General features: G+C 45.9%; 2 protein-coding genes across 4 annotated transcripts in view; one reads left to right on the top strand and one right to left on the bottom strand.

Annotated features, from left to right (window-relative positions):
* Positions 1–20,738, top strand: part of ASTN2 (astrotactin 2) — a 526,582-nt gene that overhangs the window by 412,346 nt on the left and 93,498 nt on the right. The window lies entirely within an intron of this gene.
* Positions 3,225–18,823, bottom strand: TRIM32 (tripartite motif containing 32). Of its 2 annotated transcripts, none has more exons than XM_069943250.1 (2): positions 18,761–18,823; positions 3,225–5,968 (listed from the first exon to the last, which is right to left on the bottom strand). In XM_069943250.1, exons 1-2 carry the CDS (start codon positions 18,764–18,766, stop codon positions 4,022–4,024), a joined length of 1,953 nt encoding a protein of 650 aa, XP_069799351.1. In that variant the 5' UTR covers positions 18,767–18,823; the 3' UTR covers positions 3,225–4,021. The 2 variants fall into 2 exon arrangements, with proteins under 2 accessions (XP_069799351.1, XP_069799350.1); XM_069943249.1 differs by lacking the exon at positions 18,761–18,823 and adding an exon at positions 18,657–18,750.

The following is a 20,738-nucleotide window of genomic DNA, read 5'->3' on the forward strand; positions in this document are numbered from 1 at the left end:
GTCACCGGAGGGATGGTGAGTATGGTGTCTGTGTTTTTTTTTTGGGGGGGGGGGGGGTCCCGCGGGAGTTGTCCTTTAACCTCTTAAGGACATAGGACGTACCGGTACGTCCTATGTCCTCATTAGCACTTCAAAGCGGGGCCGCGCGGCGGCCCCGCTTTGAAGTGCCGCGATCCCGGGTGCCGCGTGTAGCCCGGGACCGCCGCTATTAGCGGGCACGGTCCGATCGCCGTGCCCGCTAATTAGCTAATCGGAGGCAGCTGTCAAAGTTGACAGCTGCCTCCGATTACCGGAGGCAACGTTTCCCTGGTGTCTAGTGGGGGAGATCGCTCCTCCGGGACCTTGTCCCGGAGGAGCGATCTCCGTTACTGATGCCGGCCGGGGACGCGTCCAAGATGGCGCCGTCCTCGGCTCGGCACTCGTTTGTTTCCGGCTGCAGCAGCCGAAAGCAAACGAGTGCCGATCTCATGGATCTCTGCAGCATATCTATGCTGCAGAGATCTCTATGAGAGATCAAAGTGTATATACTAGAAGTCCCCCAGGGGGGCTTCTAGTATATGTGTAAAAAAAAAACAAAACGTGTTGTTAATAGTAAAAATCCCCCTCCCCTAATAAAAGTCTGAATCACCCCCCTTTTCCCAGGTTTTAAATAAAAGTAAACAAATAAATAAATAAATAAACATGTTTGGTATCGCCGCGTGCGTAATCGCCCGAACTATTAATTAATCACATTCCTGATCTCGTACGGTAAACGGCGTCAGCGCAAAAAAATCCCAAAGTGCAAAATTGCGCATTTTTGGTCGCATCAAATCCAGAAAAAATGTAATAAAAAGCGATCAAAAAGACGTATATGGGCAATCAAGGTACCGATAGAAAGATCACATCATGGCGCAAAAAATGACACCTCGCACAGCCCCATAGACCAAAGGATAAAAGCGCTATAAGCCTGGGAATGGAGCGATTTTAAGGAATGTATATTGGTTAACAACGGTTTGAATTTTTTACAGGCCATCCGATACAATATAAGTTATACATGTTATATATCGTTTTAATCGTAACGACTTGAGGAACATGCATAACAAGTCAGTTTTACCCCAGGGCGAATGGCGTAAAAACACATTTCCCCCAAATAAAAGAAATGCGTTTTTTTTTTCAATTTCACCACACTTTGAATTTTTTTCTGGTTTCGCAGTGTACTTTATGCAAAAATTCAGCCTGTAATTGCAAAGTACAATTAGTGACGCAAGAAATAAGGGGTCATGTGGGTTTCTAGGTGGAAAAATGCAAGTGCTATGACCTTTTAAACACAAGGAGGAAAAACCGAAAACGTAAAAACGAAAATGGGCCATGTCCTTAAAGGGTTAAACAGTGTATAAAATCAGTTTTGATTTGAGCTTGACAAGACCCTTTTTTTTTTTTTTTTTTTTAACACTGTATCTATATAACATACCCTAATACAGGAAAAGCCCCTTTAAACTCTGACCATAAAAAAGTGGTGCTACCTTAGCATGGTACATGAAAACTATTTTACAATACTGGTTCTAGTAATTTTTTAACATTTTTTTTTTATAGTAGACTAAAATATGAGTTAAACGAGTAGAGAAAGAGGGCATGGTAAGCATCAATGTGTATACCTGTAACTCCATTCAATACCAACAGAGTTCCGCTGCACTCCTTCAGTGAAAATTCCAATAGGTGTTTATTTCATAGCAAAAAAAGTTTACCATTCAATACCAGAAATTATTTTAGCTCTTAATTTAGTCTTCAGAATTTTCTGCCTGTTTATTTATTTTCTAACAGTTTTGGAAAAATCCCTCACAGACCACAGGAAATAACTTACTGATGCTTTCCAGTGTTAATTTGAGGGGTGTGGATTAGACAAAGGGGTGGTACTTAACCCAATGTCTCCTGGGTTTTGGTCCTGACACTTTAATATGTGGTTTAATAGCCTTAATTTAATTTAGTGATAAAAAAGCAAAAATAACATTATTGATAGTTGTATAGAATTTGGTGAAAAATTTAAAGGGAATCTGTCAGCACCTATGGAGGGGAAGTGGTGATGGCTTTGTGCCGCACTTCAGCCCGCCTCACCACTACCTCCTCCCAGCTTGTATTGAATATTCATGGCGCCCGTCCCCCTAACAACGACATCTGTAGCTTGCTGCTTCAGTGTAGTTCGTGCGCCGTAGTGTGTCGGATCGGCGCAGGCGCACTAAGGGCCAAAGCCTATGCCCTCAATGGCTTCGCTAAGTGCCGCTCCGATGCACTACAGCGCATGCGCGTATCACGCCGCGGGAGCGTGCGCGCACTACACTGAACCAGGAAGCTACAGATGCTGTCGCCAGGAGGCCGGGCGCCGTGAATAATCAATACAAGCTGGGAGGAGGTAGTGGTGAGGCGGGCCAAAGTGCGGCACAAAGCCATCACTTTTCCCTCCATAGGTACTGACAGATTCCCTTTAATTAAACTCAGCTCTACATTATGCTCAGAGCTCAAGGATGAGCTTCAGGATGCATACCTTCCCCTCCACCACCCCTCCCTGCTTTGACTGAAAAAAGTGCATGGTTTAGTGCTGGAATACCAGCCCTCCATGTCAATCAGTCAAGACAGGGAGGGAGGCAGTATGTATCCTGAAGTTCAGCACTCCTTTAGCTCTGAGCATGATCTAGAGCCGACAGTTTCCCTTTAATGATGTGTGTCTTACAGCCGCTCCAGCTAGTCTTTTCACAGTCATACTCAGGATTGTGAGGAGGATGGGGGGCACTGCTGAATTCCTGGGACACACGATTGATTCTTTATTTCTCAGTTGAAAAGTGAGACAAAACAGGATCAAAAGGAAAAGCAGTGCAGATTATGGAAGAGAGCTGGGATTTTGTGAATTTGCTATATTTAGTGATCCTTTTATATCTGTCATGTTCAGATACATAAAGCAACCTGACCTGAAATGTAGAAAATAATTACTAAAAAAAAGAAAAAAAAATATTTATGCGATTTGCATAAAAAAAGACAGAAAATGAATCACATGGCCGCTTGTTAAATTTTCACACATGTTCATTATACAGAATAGTGTAGCTGCTAGCTCTCCTACAAGGCCAGGTGAACACCGCTTGGAGGCTGCATACATTTCATTCTTTGAAATGATATTCCTAATCGCTTTTGGATATGATCCAGTCTTGAGTTGCAACAGCGCAGTGTGAACTCGGTTCATAGCAAAAAAACAAACATGGTGTACACATTATTTAATACACTTGGTAAACAGCAGAGAAGGCTTAAGATGGTTGTACACATTATGTTAATGAGCTAAACCCACCATGTGCATGGGAGGGCCCAGACTTTCCTCCAACTTCTGCCATTGGGTTCAAACGTGACCAGTCCTTTTATACTTGATGCCAAAGGGGGTGACAGGAACTTGCTCCCCTCTCTTTTAGTACACATGCATGCTCGACTGAATGTGGGTCTTTCGGAATAGCTGTCGGAGGAAGCTAGAGCTTTCTTCTCGTCATACATCACATTGGGACATGAATCATTGCAAAATTAAGAGTCAAAATACTTAATAAAAGAAACAGCGAATGGAACATTTAGAAGCTAACTAGCCTTCCTTTGTCTCTGGAACAAAGGCAGGCCCAGTCCATTGATGGTTTTAGATTTGCTCTTTTTCTTCTGCGTTAGTGAGAGATGTTTTACCAGTCGATATAGAAAGAATAGATGACATGATAAGAGCTGATACTGTAAACCAGAATATAATGTTGGAGCAATGCTCCCTACAATAACGACAAGAATATTGAATTCCTACAATTGTTGACACCTGAAAGCCTCTGCTATCTGTTAAAAGCCTTATTTTCGGAGGTGTGAGATGAATGCATGTATGGTACACGCTCTGTTCTTTTCCAGTATAATGACTCGTAGGTGAATTGGAAAATGCTGAGTGGTGCATAGACTGCATTTTTCTTTTTAAAGTGCCTGAAAGCAAATTGCCATAGCAAGGACTATCAGCAGGGTATGGGATCTCTATCTCTTTGTTTCAAGGTGAGGAATACCTGCGTGTATAGTAACTATAAATTTTAATACAATGATCCCAACAATCTAGCACCAACAGCTGCCCCTTAGGAGTTATGGAAACTCCAACGGGACAGGTAAGACCCTCTTTAATAAGGACGCTGTAGCCTCCACTTTTAGGGAAATGAAGAATTTCTTTCCGTCCACTATCGGCCACAATTAAGTCTCCCCGGGGTCCGACACACATTCCTGCAATACAACGGAAGTCTTCATTCTCTGAGAAAAAGTGACTGATTTGACGACCCAGTTGTCCATCAGCACACACCGAGCCAATAGAAAAACCTCCTTCGAGATTATGCTCATACTGGCGGTTTTCCAAGTTTAGACCCAGTCCTTGGGTGAAGTATACAGTTCCTTGCTGGTCACATGCTACAAACTTTGGCCGCACAGCACTACAGAGCCGGCTGTACTTGACAACTCCAAGGCTCCGGTCTACAGTCAGGCACCACAGCTTTCCTCCTTCCACATCAGTTACAACAAACTGACCCGTAGGCATGGCAGCAATTCCCCACGGTTTGCTAAGCTGACTTCTGTGGCAAGCGATACAGTGTCCTTCCATCGTGTATACTTTTACAGAGTTATCGTAATTGTCTGTCACACCTATCAGTCCATGGCAATTCATAGTTACTGATAATGGAATCAAGTTGGGTAGATCTGCACCCAGGAAGCTTAGCACAAAAGTGTCAATCCCGGTAGGACTTCGTCTTATTTCTCTCAAGAAGCCTTTTCTGTTGAAAACTTGAATTCTGCAGTTACCTCTGTCCGCAACAAGCACTTCGCCAAGTGCCGTAACATGGATACTGACCGGCAGATTAAACATTCCTGGCATATTACCCTTAGATCCCATCTTCCTTAGAAACTGACATTGTTGTAAGCTACATGCAGTATCAGCAAGCTGGACCATAGGAGCTGAGGTACAAGGCTGAACATGGCTCACATCATCTGGCGATGCCTCTACTTCATTGTTCATAGCCATGGGAAACCCATCTGGGTTAGGGTCATCTAAATTCACATTGTGAGGTTTCTTGATGACTTGACCTACCTGTACAGGACCAACGTGCCCCAGCTTGAGGAACTCTACATCTTGTAGGGTAAGATCTTGTGGTAAATTGGCTATTAAGTTGGGTTCTTCTTCCTCAAAAGACTCTCCTAAAAGAGCTGAATCTGATTGTTTTACCTTTAGCATTAGGTAGTCACACCTAGACACGATCTGTACCTCTGCTATGTTGAGAAGGTACGCTTGTTCATCCAAAACCTGATTGTTTAATTTTTCTACTTCATACAGGGAAGATGTAAAATGCTTGCGTGATCGAGCCAACTCCTCCTGCACATTGATTTCTTCTTTACTATAATCTTGCAATACTAATTTGTACTTGCACTTTAAGTGTGAGGAAAGACTGTCTAGAGAAGACTTTCTCTTCTGCAGGTCCTGAATGGACTGTCTAAGACTTGTAAGCTTTTCTTGAAAGCTTTGCCGACGCTCATTTGCAGCTTCAGCCATTGTCAGTACAATGTGATCGGGAGGAGGATGTGCCTCCTCTCCACACATTTCACAGATCAGTAATGCACAGTTTTTACAGTAGCGCCTTGGCAGTCTTCGGTTGCACATTTTGCACATTAACCCTGTGATAGCTTGGCCTAGTTCTGCAGTGTTCATAATTTTCAATATTGTTAAGTTATCAGCCAACTGAGATGAATTTGTGATGCGGGTTATTCGACTACAAAAAGGACAGCGCACACCATTAATGGTACTGGCTAAAAGCTTCTCAAGGCACTGTTTACATGTGGTGTGACCACACTGCATGAGTTTTGGCCTTAACTCTTCTTCAGTGTACGTCTCCATACATATTGGGCACTCAAGCACTTCTCGAAGGCCGTCCACGTTCAGAGATGGGGCAGTAGCCATGGTTTTCTGAGGGGAGAAAAAGAAATATATATGTATTTTTTAGGAGTTTAGCTATCAGTATATTTTAGCATCAAGAAAATGGTCCTTTTAAAGGGACTGTTGCTATCATGCAAGCCAATGCCCAACTCCTTAAAAAGCCTTGAAACAAGCACCAGAACTTTTTCATAATTTGTGCCAAAAACCAATGTGGCCACACTTACTTTGCTTTACTGACTCAGGACAGCGTAAAACTACTGACAATATAAAAGTAGCATAAACAAATGACAGAAAAGCTGAACAGAATGATGTATCACTTACATTGTTCTGTACAGCTGATTCAGATATATCCTCCTGAATAATGAGGACATAAACTGGTCCTCTCCATTATGTGCATGTGATCGGTGGTCCTCAATATTTATAAGCACCAGCTCCCTCTGCCCACCAGCTGCTGATTGGCAGTTGTCTATCTATACTGCGTATATATACTGTGTATGAGTAGACAGCTGTCAGTAAACAGTAGGGGAAGTGGCATGGAAGAAATCCCATTCTCCTACATATCATTAGAACGGCTGAACAAAATCATGTAAGTAATACATCATCCCATTCAGCATTTCAGTCACTAGTTTATGTTGCCTTCACATAAAACAACAAAAAATTACCCAAAAACCATTTGGTCCATTTTTCTGCCTTTTTATAAATTTCTGCTTTGGACAGTTTTTTTTTCCAGCAGTGAAACAGCCATTTTACAGCTCAAAAACTCCCCAAAATACAGTGTGTGAACCTGGTCGATAGGAATAAGCTAAGCTTTTTGGAATGTGTCTGTAGACAAACAACTTTTTTTTTTTTTTTATTTATATAGCGCACATAGAGCTAACTACTGAACCACAGTGCTGCCCTGGTCACCTCCTTGGTGGAGTGTAAACCAGCCCCCACTACCTTATAGCTGCCAAGCATAGGTCTATGATGCTGTGTCGGCAGTCTCCAACAAAGCGGCAATTAAAAAAAATAAAATAAATTGAAACTCTCATATGCGCCTGGTAAATAGTCATTGGGGCAGAGTTGCAGTGGTATGTAGTCACTCTGCCTCCACCCACTTTCTAGTCATTGACATGTGATTGGCAGCCTAAGCGCTGGGAGCGTAAGCCTGCACTTGCGGCTGTCAAACAAGCGTGAGTTAGTGTGACTACTGTGCCCAATACTTAAATATTGTTTTGTTCTTTAAAATTACTGCCTCGCTGTAGGCTGCCATTTACAGTGTCGGAGAGATGTGACAGGCAGCTATAAGGTACTGGGGCCGGTTCACACTCAACCAGGGAGGTTATGGCTTTCCTTAAAGGGGTTATTCAGCACTACAAAAACATGGCCACTTTCCGCCCTACTGTTGTCTCCAGTTCAGGTGCAGTTTGCAATTAAGCTCCATTTACTTCAATGGAACTGAGTTTCACAACCCCACCCAGACTGGAGACAACAGTAGGGGGAAAGTGGCCATGTTTTTGTAGCGCTGGATAACCCCTTTAATAGTGAACACAGGGGCTTTCAGGGATTTACACAGCTGGGCTATAGCATTCAGGAGGAGCACCCCTGGGATTTGGAGCTCATTTTCATATTAATAAAACGATTATTAAAATATAAATATAATAAACAGCTCTCTGAGCACAGAAGGGCGCAATCTGAAAAGTCAAGGTATGAGTGAGAAGCCTTATAAAACCATGCACCTAGTTTAACCACCTAAACCACCCCTGGACAGGTCTGCTTTAAATTACAGACAAAACTGTGTATGCGGCTCTGGACTATACAGATAGTAACTCAGGACATGTAAAACAAGAAATAATAAACTTATGCTAATTATTTCTATACATATTCTATTACATAATGTCTAACTAAACGCATACATTCTGAATATAGGCGACATTTCCAGGATACAATATTCAGAATCACATCCTTTCGGTGGATTCCTTGCTTTGCTTTACATTGGATTTATAGACAACCACACTAAATTCCATAAATTCTTATTTATTACTTGTAAATTACTTCCTTTTAGCTTGGCTATCTATACAGACACAGCTAGCAGATTGGAGAATATTATGACGGCGCGGTCACTTCGATAGGAAACGCGTGGGGAAGATTGAGTGGAGCGGGTCACATTGGAGATTCAGCACGAGTACCTACTTTTAAATGGCTAATCTAAGGAAACCTATTTGAGGATTCAAATCATGGAAACCGGTGTTTGCCGCGACAATTTAAGAAACATGGAGGCAAAACTAATAGCGAGAAGCAATGCATAGCTGCGTCTTAGCTAATCTCACAGTTGAACACTTACAGCTCTACCCTGCCAGCAGCTCCATGCGATAATAGCAATTTAGCTACATAATTTAAAGCTCAAAACAAGAGAGATCTATTGGCAGCTACAATATTCCCTTTTTGCTAACAGATAAATTGTTCACCTCGGGTCATGCTTTGGAAATGGCGCGTGAGGAAACGTGTTAATATTGTGGGTGCTCTCCAGCTGTGGAATTACATGCCAGCCGTGCATAGCTAATACGTGACCTGTTATGTTTGCTTGTTACTGTGCGGCACCTGGAGCCTGGAATTAGCAATGTGTGCGGGAGCAAGCGCCGGCGTGGCACACCATCCTGTCACTTCACATACATTAATGACACGTTTTTGTTTGCTTAAACTGCTGGTGCTGCTGAAAAGGAACATCGCACTTCTTACATAAGCGGAAAACATCTCCCCCGAGGAAGGACACGCATTTATATATATATATATAGATATACCTGACCAACATACATATTAAATCAATGCAGCGGTGGCGATAACTCCAACATCTCAGGATGAACCGTGATAAACTGGTTTCATGTGTTTTTGTAGATTTTTTTTATTCTATATTCTGTATACGATTATGAGGATGACCATGTTGCCTTAGCTGCTAATGACATTAGCTGAGATTTGCTTGACAGCAGCTCCATGGACGGGATAGAGAGATGAGTAGCGTTGAGCGGAGTTGCCAAACTGTTCAGGTTTGGCAGCTCGAAGCCAAACGCTCTGCATTTGACTCGTGGGGTTTGGAAAAGTTAGATGCTGCCCTAGAGCTGCTATCCTATGGCTGTATCCATGTTTTTCAGGACTGCCTATGGCTGTATCCATGTTTTTCAGGACTGCCTATGGCTGTATCCATGTTTTTCAGGACTGCCTATGGCTGTATCCATGTTTTTCAGGACTGCCTATGGCTGTATCCATGTTTTTCAGGACTGCCTATGGCTGTATCCATGTTTTTCAGGACTGCCTATGGTTGTATCCATGTTTTTCAGGACTCCCCTAGGGCGGTATCTAAAACCCCTATTACACAGGACTACAGAAAGGAGCGCTGTCAGCACTCGTTTGCTCCTCGTTCCCCATTTGCTGCCTGTGCTATTACGCGCATCAGCAGCAAGAAGGTGAGTGCAGAGGGAGCCGCGGGGAGGTTGCCCGGGCGATCGCTAGATCGTCTGGGTAGCCCATAGCAAATAGCAGTGGTCTGCTGCCCCCGCTCCTATTCCGCAGAGTGCCGGCAGCAGATCACTGATATTTAAGTCCTTTGTCTTTCAACATGTTGAAAGACAAACGACTGCAACGATCAGCCGACATCGTTCATGACGGCTGATAGTTGTCTTCTATTACACAATACGAATACGACGATAATACCGAATACAGACGATAAATGTTTTGTGTAATAAGGCCTTAACTTCTCCAGACGCCGAGTTTCAAATGCTGAGCTTTCGGGTTCGTAAAACATTGCCGAACTCCGCTCAACACTAGAGATCATTTCTGGAAAATTCTTCCTACTGTACAAGATGTGTCAGACAATTATTAGTATGTAAACAGTGACCTAAAAATATGTTTAAAGTGTCACTGTCGTGAATTTTTTTTTTGCAGAAATCAATAGTCCAGGCGATTTTAAGAAACTTTGTAATTGGGTTTATTATCCGAAAAATGCATTTTTATCATGAAAAAGCAGTTTGAAGCTCTCCCCCCTGTCTTCATTGTTCTCCTATGGAGAGAGCTAAAGAAAAGACCAAAACAGGACAACAAAGAGTTAATCTACAAATCCCTCACCCGTTATCTGTTCTGACCATCACCAGTGACCAGTCTGAGCTCGGATTACAGCTGTCACCCAGCTCTGTGCCTGTAATCCTCTGTTATCTGCTTTCTGCTGCCGGCTAACTCCCTCCTTCCTCCTCCCCCCTCCCCTCTCCCTAGAACAGACAGGGGACGTCTCCTGCAACAAGTCACAATTTTCAGATTTTTCAGAGTGGATGAAAAAGAGGAAGGAGGGGGGGACCTGGGAAAAGGCTTTTTACATGCAGATAATGGCAGATTTGGCTAATAAACCCAATTACAAAGTTTCTTAAAATCGCCTGGACTATTGATTTCTGCAAAAAAAAAAAATACGACAGTGACTCTTTAACCTTAAAACAATAAGTGATACTCTGATGACACACTCCCTTTAAAGGGGTATTCCAGTCTAAAACTAACCTGTGCCCTATCTGCAGGATAGAGGACAAGTAAGGGACTTAAATATGAAATGTGTAAAAAAAAAAAAAAAAAGGTTTTAGAAGAACATTTAAAAAAAAACAATATTACCCCTTTCCCATTATACAAATAAAAATACAAAAATATTAAAAATAAACATATTACACATCGTAGCTTGCAGAATTGTCCAATCTATTAAAATATAACATTGCTCCCGCACGCAGAACAGCGTAAATGAAAAGCAAAAAAAAAAAAAAAAATTGATGATTTTTTAAAATTATACATTAGAAAAAAAAAAAAAAAAAAAATCAAATTGACTCTTAGAAAATAAGGAGGAACATTGCTTCAATTTGACCTGGACATCCATGCATCAATGACCTTTGGTCATGAAGGGGTTAAATACATAAGCTGCAGACCAGAAACGAATAACAAGTGACCAAAGTCTCCATTTTTTGGAGAATGCATACATACCATGCGGGAGATATATCAAAGGGGGGCAAAGTGGAGCTGGCTCTGTCGCACCTAGAAACCAATCAGATTTCACTTTTCATTCTTCACAGATTACTTGGAAAATGAAAGGTGGAATCTGATTGGTTGTTAGGGACAACTGGGCCAATTGTACTTTAAACCAGTTTGATAAATCTCCTCCATGTACATAAATACAACTTATGCTGCGTTTACACAGAGCGATTATCGCGCGCATTCGCACAATAACAATCGAATTCGAACGATAATCGTACGTGTAAACGGCGTGAACGATCAAACAACGAACGAGAAATCGTTCATTTTGATCTTACATGTTCTAAAATCGTCATTCGCTAAAAATTCGCAAATCGTTCCGTGTAAACAGTCGTTCGCCGGTTTAACCAATGCAAAACAAATTTCCGTACGATATATCGTATCGTCTAAACGCTGATCATTATGAAAAAAAAAAAATCGTTACTCCGACATCGTTAATCGTACGATCGGACCAATTATCATTTTGTTTAAACGCAGCATTAGATATGCCCTTAATATATAATGCACCACACTTCCGGGTACACGGGTGGGGGTGGGGGGACACGGGGAAGGGGGCGATTCACAGACATAACATACATTACAAAGTTGTATAACTTTGTAATGCCTGTTATTTTGTGAATAATTTTTTAGCGCCGCATTACCCCTTTAAAGCGGTCTGTTATGATGACCTCTAGAAATAACCATTATGGCTATGACTGTATTTGACGGATTTCGATAGTGGATAAGACATCAAAGAACAAAAACAAGATAGGGACAGTGAAAAAAAATAAAATAAATATATATATATATATATGTATATATATACACACATACACACTTCCTATTGTGTAGGGTTTTTGTTTGGTGGGAGTGTTTGGTGCAACGTAAGGGTGTTATCCAGCGTTAGAAAAACATATAAACATGGCCACTTTCTTCCACAGACAGCACCACTCTTGTCTCCAGTTCAGGTGATATTTGCAATTGAGCTCCATTCACTTCTATGGAACTAAGATGCAAAACCCAAACTGGAGACTGTAGTGGTGCTGCCTCTGGAATAAAGTGGCCATGTTCTTCTGACGCTGGATAACCCCTTTAAGGCCTCATGCCTGTGACCACTTTTATGGACCTAGGAAATACTGATAAGGAAGTCTTTCAGGAGGTTACAGGAAGCCATCAGAATTTCCTGACTGTAGAAATTAACGGGAAAGAAAACCTCACCTGCTGCTGCTCTCCTCAGTCTTCTTCCTCCCTGCATAGCAAAACTGCGGTGGTGGTGGCCGGGGGAGCAGTCTCGTCAGAGGTGTGATTGACAGGGATACCTCTGGTCAGAGGAGTGGCTCCTTGCCCCATCAAATGTAGCACTGCATTTAACTGTATGTGCTCTCGATTAGGAACAAATGGAGTTAAAGGGCCAGGTGCAGCACTTTCTGTGGCGCAGAGACGCTGGCCTGGCTGGTGGTGCATCTGGAATTCTGTCCAGTTTCTGAGGCTATCAAGAATTCTGGATTTTCCCTATAGGGTTCTATACGGGCATCCGTACTGGCACTGCAGATGAAAATAGGATAGGATCACACTTTCCTGACCTATTTTCCTGCACGGACACCCTTCAGGAAAAAGGGTGTCCGTGCCCAATAGAACGCTACGGGTATGTAAATCTGTCTGGATTTTCTGATGTGTGCATGGAGCCAAAGAGATATGATCCCAGGTAGGGCTGGGCGATATGGGCCTAAATCAATATCGCGGTTTATCGCACATGTAGCCGCGGTAACGATAATTCAACGATAATTATGACACGCCCCTTTTTTGCAAACCACACCCACTTCCCATGTCAAACTGGCGATATTTTGATTAGAAAAAGTAAAAAAAGAACTGAACAGCAATCCATGGTTAGTCAATTATCATTATTACTATTTGTCATTATTAGGGGGTCTCAGCAGAGACCTGGATGTGTATATACAGGTATACAGCCTCTACAGGATGTGTATACACAGGGGGTCATATAGGAATACATGTGTATAACTATATGGGGGGGGGAGGGGGGATAGGTGCATATGACTATATGGGGGGGGGGATGGATTGGGATGTATTACTATACAGGAGGTACATAGGGATAGAAGTGCATGACTATACGGGGGGGGGCAGACAGGGGTGTATGACTATACAGGGGGGGGCGGACAGGGGTGTATGACTATACGGGGGGGCACACAGGGGTGCATGACTGTATGGGGAGGACAGGGGTGTATGACTGTATAGGGGGGCGGACATGGGTGTATGACTGTATAGGGGGGCGGACATGGGTGTATGACTGTATAGGGGGCGGACAGGGGTGTATGACTGTATAGGGGGGCGGACAGGGGTGCATGACTGTATAGGGGGGCGGACAGGGGTGCATGACTGTATAGGGGGGCGGACAGGGGTGCATGACTGTATAGGGGGGCGGACAGGGGTGTATGACTGTATGGGGAGGACAGGGGTGTATGACTATACAGGGGGGTGGACATGGGTGTATGACTGTATAGGGGGGGCGGACAGGGGTGTATGACTGTATGGGGAGGACAGGGGTGTATGACTGTATAGGGGGGCGGACAGGGGTGTATGACTGTATGGGGAGGACAGGGGTGTATGACTATACAGGGGGGCGGACATGGGTGTATGACTGTATAGGGGGCGGACAGGGGTGTATGACTGTATGGGGGGGCAGACAGGGGTGTATGACTATACAGGGGGGCGGACATGGGTGTATGACTGTATAGGGGGGAGGACAGGGGTGTATGACTGTATGGGGGGGCGGACATGGGTGTATGACTGTATAGGGGGGCGGACAGGGGTGTATGACTGTATGGGGAGGACAGGGGTGTATGACTGTATAGGGGGGCGGACAGGGGTGTATGACTGTATGGGGAGGACAGGGGTGTATGACTATACAGGGGGGTGGACATGGGTGTATGACTGTATAGGGGGGCGGACAGGGGTGTATGACTGTATAGGGGGGCGGACATGGGTGTATGACTGTATAGGGGGGCGGACATGGGTGTATGACTGTATAGGGGGGCGGACAGGGGTGTATGACTGTATAGGGGGGCGGACAGGGGTGTATGACTGTATGGGGAGGACAGGGGTGTATGACTATACAGGGGGGCGGACATGGGTGTATGACTGTATAGGGGGGCGGACAGGGGTGTATGACTATACAGGGGGGCCGACATGGGTGTATGACTGTATAGGGGGGAGGACAGGGGTGTATGACTGTATAGGGGGGCAGACAGGGGTGTATGACTGTATAGGGGGGCAAACAGGGGTGTATGACTGTATAGGGGGGTGGACAGGGGTGTATGACTGTATGGGGAGGACAGGGGTGTATGACTGTATAGGGGGCGGACAGGGGTGTATGACTGTATGGGGAGGACAGGGGTGTATGACTATACAGGGGGGCGGACATGGGTGTATGACTGTATAGGGGGCGGACAGGGGTGTATGACTGTATGGGGGGGCGGACAGGGGTGTATGACTGTATAGGGGGGTGGACAGGGGTGTATGACTGCATGGGGAGGACAGGGGTGTATGACTGTATGGGGAGGACAGGGGTGTATGACTGCATGGGGAGGACAGGGGTGTATGACTGTATGGGGAGGACAGGGGTGTATGACTGCATGGGGAGGACAGGGGTGTATGACTGTATAGGGGGCGGACAGGGGTGTATGACTGTATGGGGAGGACAGGGGTGTATGACTGTATGGGGAGGACAGGGGTGTATGACTGTATGGGGAGGACAGGGGTGTATGACTGTATGGGGAGGACAGGGGTGTATGACTGTATGGGGAGGACAGGGGTGTATGACTATACAGGGGGGCGGACATGGGTGTATGACTGTATAGGGGGCGGACAGGGGTGTATGACTGTATGGGGGGGCGGACAGGGGTGTATGACTGTATAGGGGGGTGGACAGGGGTGTATGACTGTATGGGGAGGACAGGGGTGTATGACTGTATAGGGGGCGGACAGGGGTGTATGACTATACAGGGGGGGCGGACAGGGGTGTATGACTATACGGGGGGGCACACAGGGGTGCATGACTGTATGGGGAGGACAGGGGTGTATGACTGTATAGGGGGGCGGACATGGGTGTATGACTGTATAGGGGGCGGACAGGGGTGTATGACTGTATGGGGGGGCGGACAGGGGTGTATGACTGTATAGGGGGGTGGACAGGGGTGTATGACTGTATGGGGAGGACAGGGGTGTATGACTGTATAGGGGGCGGACAGGGGTGTATGACTGTATGGGGAGGACAGGGGTGTATGACTATACAGGGGGGCGGACATGGGTGTATGACTATACAGGGGGGCGGACATGGGTGTATGACTGTATAGGGGGCGGACAGGGGTGTATGACTGTATGGGGAGGACAGGGGTGTATGACTGTATAGGGGGCGGACAGGGGTGTATGACTGTATGGGGAGGACAGGGGTGTATGACTATACAGGGGGGCGGACAGGGGTGTATGACTGTATAGGGGGGCGGACAGGGGTGTATGACTGTATAGGGGGGCGGACATGGGTGTATGACTGTATAGGGGGGCGGACAGGGGTGTATGACTGTATGGGGAGGAGGACAGGGGTGTATGACTGTATGGGGAGGAGGACAGGGGTGTATGACTATACGGGGGGGGGGGGGGGGAATAGAAGTGTATGACTGTAGTCCCCTCAGTAACAGTACAGGAGAGTAACATAGGAGGAATGGATGTGCTGCAGCAGGCAGGATACCACACAGCTATAAGTTATCCTGCCTGCTGCAGCCCATTATTCCTCCTATGTTACACTCCTGTACTGGTACTGAGGGGATGAGAGGACAGGTCAGCTGCTCCCAAGTGCTGCTCCTCCACCTTCAGCTCTGACATGGCCGCGTCCCTGCACACACAGGACAACGTGTGCAGCGCTCGCCGGCCGGGTGGACGAGACTGGTCCGGGTGGGGGGACCAGCACAGTCCCGTCCGAGCGCCCCCCCCCCCCGGCCGGCCGGCGAGCGCTGCACACGTTGTCCTGTGTGTGCAGGGAGGCGGCCATGTCAGAGCTGAAGGTGGAGGAGCAGCACTTGGGGGCGGCTGTCCTGTACTCCCCTCAGTGTGCTGGGACGCCGGACCGGACGGGTGGTGGGCACATGGACGGGACAGATGCGGCAGGACGGGGCCTCTGACCGGACGGGAGGAGAGGGCGGAGAGGTGCGCGCACGGGGGGGGGGGGGGGGGGTCGCTTGGAGCAGACAGGGGCGGGCGGCATTGTCACCTGAGCCCTGTTGCTCCTCCAGCTCCCGCTCCGATACTGGCGTTCCTGCACATGACGTGCAGCGCTCGTGCCGGGCCGCTTGTGTGCGCGGGGGGCTCTGAGAGGACGGGTGCGGGGACATAAAAATACAAAAATACCGCAATTACCGTCCTGGCTAAGTTGAAGTCGGTTAACCGACGCCAGTGACGGTATCGGTATTTTTGCGGTATACCGCCCAGCCCTAATCCCAGGTAGCCTTGATGTGTCAGATACATCCTTGAAAAAGAATGGGTTAAAGGGGTTGTCCAACTATTAGTTATACCCTACAGATGTCTCAACTCTGGAATCTGAAGAATTGGGACCAGGCTCTCCTGACAAAGTGCCCAGCTAGTAAACCTTTACAGCGATAGAGCTGGGAGAAGCGCAAAGCTGACTGCTTCCCTCTACCTCTCTGCAGGAGTTCCAATGTATAGGGCTCATGTCCACAGCCTGAGGCAGGGAGTGAAGCATTCAGCCATGCACTTGTCCCTGCTCATTCAAGCCATAAGTAAAAAACCTAGAACCCGACCAATCAAAACTTCACTTGACTTAGCACAGAAATAACAAAAATGCCTGAACTAAAACACTATCCAGAGACAATTCTAAAAAAAACCCCTACATTAACCCCTTAGCGACCCATGACGTATCTGATACGTCATGGTGCCGCTCGGGGTGTTCAGAGCCCCGCTCTGAACGGCGCTGATCCCGGCTGACACGTGCAGCCGGGCAGTGCCTCTATTAGCCGGCGCGGGTCCCGTTGCCGCGCCGGCTAATTAAGCCTCTAAGTGCAGCTGTCAAACCTGACAGCTGCACTTAGAGGCTTCAGACCTCACATCCCTGGTGTCTAGTGGGTCGGATCTACCCCCCCCCCCCGCGATGCGATCGCGGGGGGGAGATCCGTTCTTCTGCCCGTGCCGGGCCTCAGCGTCGGAATGACGCTGATCCCGGCTCTGCAATAGATTGCTATGGCCTGCAGCAGGCCATAGTAATCTATGACCGATCTAATCGATCTTTGCTGTGTATATACACAGCATTGATCTCTATGAGACATCATTGCTGTCTATATACAAGCCCCCCAGGGGGGCTTCTAGTTATAGTAAAAAAAAAAAGTAAAAAAGTGTTTTTATTAATAAAAAATCCCCTCCCCTAATAAAAGTCCAAATCACCCCCCTTTTCCCATTTTATAAATATAAATAAATAAACATATTTGGTATCGCCGCGCGCATAATTGCCCGAACTATTAATTAATCACATTCCTGATCTCGCACGGTAAACGGCGTCAGCGCAAAAAAATTCCAAAGTGCAAAATTGTACATTTTTGGTCGCATCAAATCCAGAAAAAATTTAATAAAAAACGATCAAAAAGTCGTATATGCGCAATCAAGGTACCGATAGAAAGAACACATCATGGCGCAAAAAATGACACCTCACACAGCCCCATAGACCAAAGGATAAAAGCGCTATAAGCCTGGGAATGGAGCGATTTTAAGGAACATATATTTGTTAACAATGGTTTGAATTTTTTACAGGCCATCAGATACAATGTAAGTTATACATGTTATATATCGTTTTAATCGTAACGACTTGAGGAACATATATAACAAGTCAGTTTTACCCCAGGGTGAACGGCGTAAATGCAAAACTCCCCGAAATCAAAACAAATTAGTTTTTTTTTTCAATTTGACAGCGCAAATGATTTTTTTCCGGTTTCGCAGCATATGTTATGGAAAAATAATGGCTGTCATTGCAAAGTACAATTGGTTTCACAAAAAGTAAGCGCTCATATACGTCTCTAGGTGAAAAAATGCAAGCGCTATGGACTTTTAAACTTAAAATGGAATAAGCAAAAGCGCAAAAACGAAAATAGGCTTTGACCTTTGGGTTAAAAAAAAGGAGGAAAAAAAATAAATCAAAGCGACCCAAGAAGCCATCCCGGCGTATCTCACATGTGGATTTCATTGCATGTGTCGGTACATATTTTGTTGCAGTATTTCCCACATTGTAAAGAATACGACAGGTGCTGGAAATCTGCTGCATTAGGGGCGTCAAACTGACAACCCTCCAGCTGTTGCAGGACTACAATTCCCATCATGCCTGGACAGCTAAAGCTAGAGCTTTGGCTGCCAGGCATGATGGGAATTGTAGTTCAGGATCACATGACTTGTTCTCATCTATGGGGCACATTATGGAAGACACCTATGTGAGCAGCTTCATATAGAACTATAGTATGAGAGTATGTAATGTATCTGTGCCCGTGTGGTGATACTGCCCATACACACACCTACACACACCGCCCGTACGTGATACATACAGGAGGAGATGTCACGTGATAAGAGACAACAGTGACAGTGCTCCTTCCTGGGGGATGCCGCCGCCTCAGAATCAGAGCCGCGTCAGTGCATTTACCTGAGGATGACAGCGCTGACCCTGCAGCGGCGGCGGCAACTGCACAGCACCGGTCACCTGACACACAGCCTGTGCCATAGCAAGACACGGGGAGCGCCGCTTACCTGCATCTACTGCGCCACTCCCCAGACTGGGGGAAAGTGCGTGTCGTGACGTCACTTCCGCTTCGCCCCGATGCCGCATGGGAGATGTAGTTTTAGGCTGTACCGGGGGAGACTGTGTGCAGCACGTGCTGTGTGCGTGTGTGCAAGTTATCTGCTGAAGGATGTTAGTATGCTATTTTTTATATTATGGCCGTAGACCTAATGATTTGTGAATAGATAAAAGTTCAGAGCTGTTGTGTGCAACCTGGCTGCAGTTTAACCCTTTCATGATGCATTACTATTTGGCGACACAGTTTTCCTTTTTATAGCTTCCCCTTTAAGGATCCATAATGTTCATATTTTAAATTAGTCTCCTCAGATACATCTGGGTGCTGCCTAATCAAAAATGTAATGTGACAGCTGTCTGTGAGTATTAACCAAGACACATAAAAGCAACTTCAGTGTTCAAGCTTATCGAATTTATTAAAGGGGTTATCCAGCGTTTGCTAAAAAAAACTATTCATTCTTAGCTTGCTATGAACTTAACATACCATTGTATCAGACTGATTCATCGCCGTCTATACCACTGTTTTGTCCATACAGTCCCCCCTTTCCTCCAGGCTGTAAATCTTGCTTCTTCCTGTCTGGCCATGTCATCACCCATCATCCTCTGCACTTGTTAGTCACGCCCAAGTGCTGGAATTCTTTGCCCACATCGACAGCCCCTCAGGCTAATTATTCCGCCCACATTACTCCCTGTCACTTGTACACGCCCCTGCAGCTAGAATGGAGGCGTGTCATGCTAGTTCTCAGATAATAACAGTCACAGCGTGTCCAGGAAGTGGTTCCCTGCTTAGATTGCCTGTGCAGAAAGAAGGTCCAGAGTCATCCACAACATGGTAAAACACACAGAACACACACCATTCCATATTGTTATACCGTAACCGGCCTGAGGGGAGTTCATAGAGGGGCCCCGCTGTGAACTGCGCTCCGGGCGGCCGGGCACAGAGGGAACACATGGATGACAGCATGGTAGCAAGCGTGACTGTGCTGTCATCCCTGTAATGCCTCTGTGAATGTCTGGCGAGCTGGACGATGGTGCCAATCCCCGCTGCCCACAGGACCCTGCTTGCCCCTTTCTCCTTGAACAATGGCACCCGGCCCCTACACCCACCCCCCCCCCCCCAAACAGCTCCCCTCACAGGCTGAGCAGGCGGGCGCAGAGGGAACACATGGATGACAGCATGGTAGCAAGCGTGACTGTGCTGTCATCCCTGTGATGCCTCTGTGAATGTCTGGCGAGCATGTGAGTGTAGCCATTGGGGGGGGTTATGGAAGTAGCAGGGGGCAAGCAGAGATTGATAGATAGGAGATAGATAGACAGATAGATAGATAGATAGATAGATAGATAGATAGATAGATAGATAGATAGGAGATAGATAGATAGATAGATAGATAGATAGATAGACAGACAGACAGATAGATAGATAGATAGGAGATAGATAGATAGATAGATAGGAGATACTACACCCCTCATCTGTACCTGTACTACTACTACTACACCCCTCATCTTTACCTGTACTATTACTACACCCCTCATCTTTATCTGTACTACTACTACACCCCTCATCTGTACCTGTACTACTACTACTACACCCCTCATCTTTACCTGTACTACTACTACACCCCTCATCTGTACCTGTACTACTACTACTACACCCCTCATCTTTACCTGTACTACTACTACACCCCTCATCTTTACCTGTACTACTACTACACCCCTCATCTGTACCTGTACTACTACTACTACACCCCTCATCTTTACCTGTACTACTACTACACCCCTCATCTTTACCTGTACTACTACTACACCCCTCATCTTTACCTGTACTACTACTACAACACTCCTCATCTGTACCTGTACTACTACACCCCTCATCTGTACCTGTACTACTACTACACCCCTCATCTTTATCTGTATTACTACTACTACTACACC

The sequence above is a fragment of the Dendropsophus ebraccatus genome, chromosome 10 (assembly GCF_027789765.1).
Source record: "Dendropsophus ebraccatus isolate aDenEbr1 chromosome 10, aDenEbr1.pat, whole genome shotgun sequence".
Taxonomy (NCBI): domain Eukaryota; kingdom Metazoa; phylum Chordata; class Amphibia; order Anura; family Hylidae; genus Dendropsophus; species Dendropsophus ebraccatus.

Excerpts from the sequence above, each read along its gene's own strand:
- TRIM32 (XM_069943249.1), bottom strand. The coding sequence starts at position 18,734 with ATGGCACAGGCTGTGTGTCAGGTGACCGGTGCTGTGCAGTTGCCGCCG. Across the intron at positions 5,969-18,656 it reads GTCAGCGCTGTCATCCTCAG|AAAACCATGGCTACTGCCCC; the intron begins GTAAATGCACTG and ends TTCTCCCCTCAG.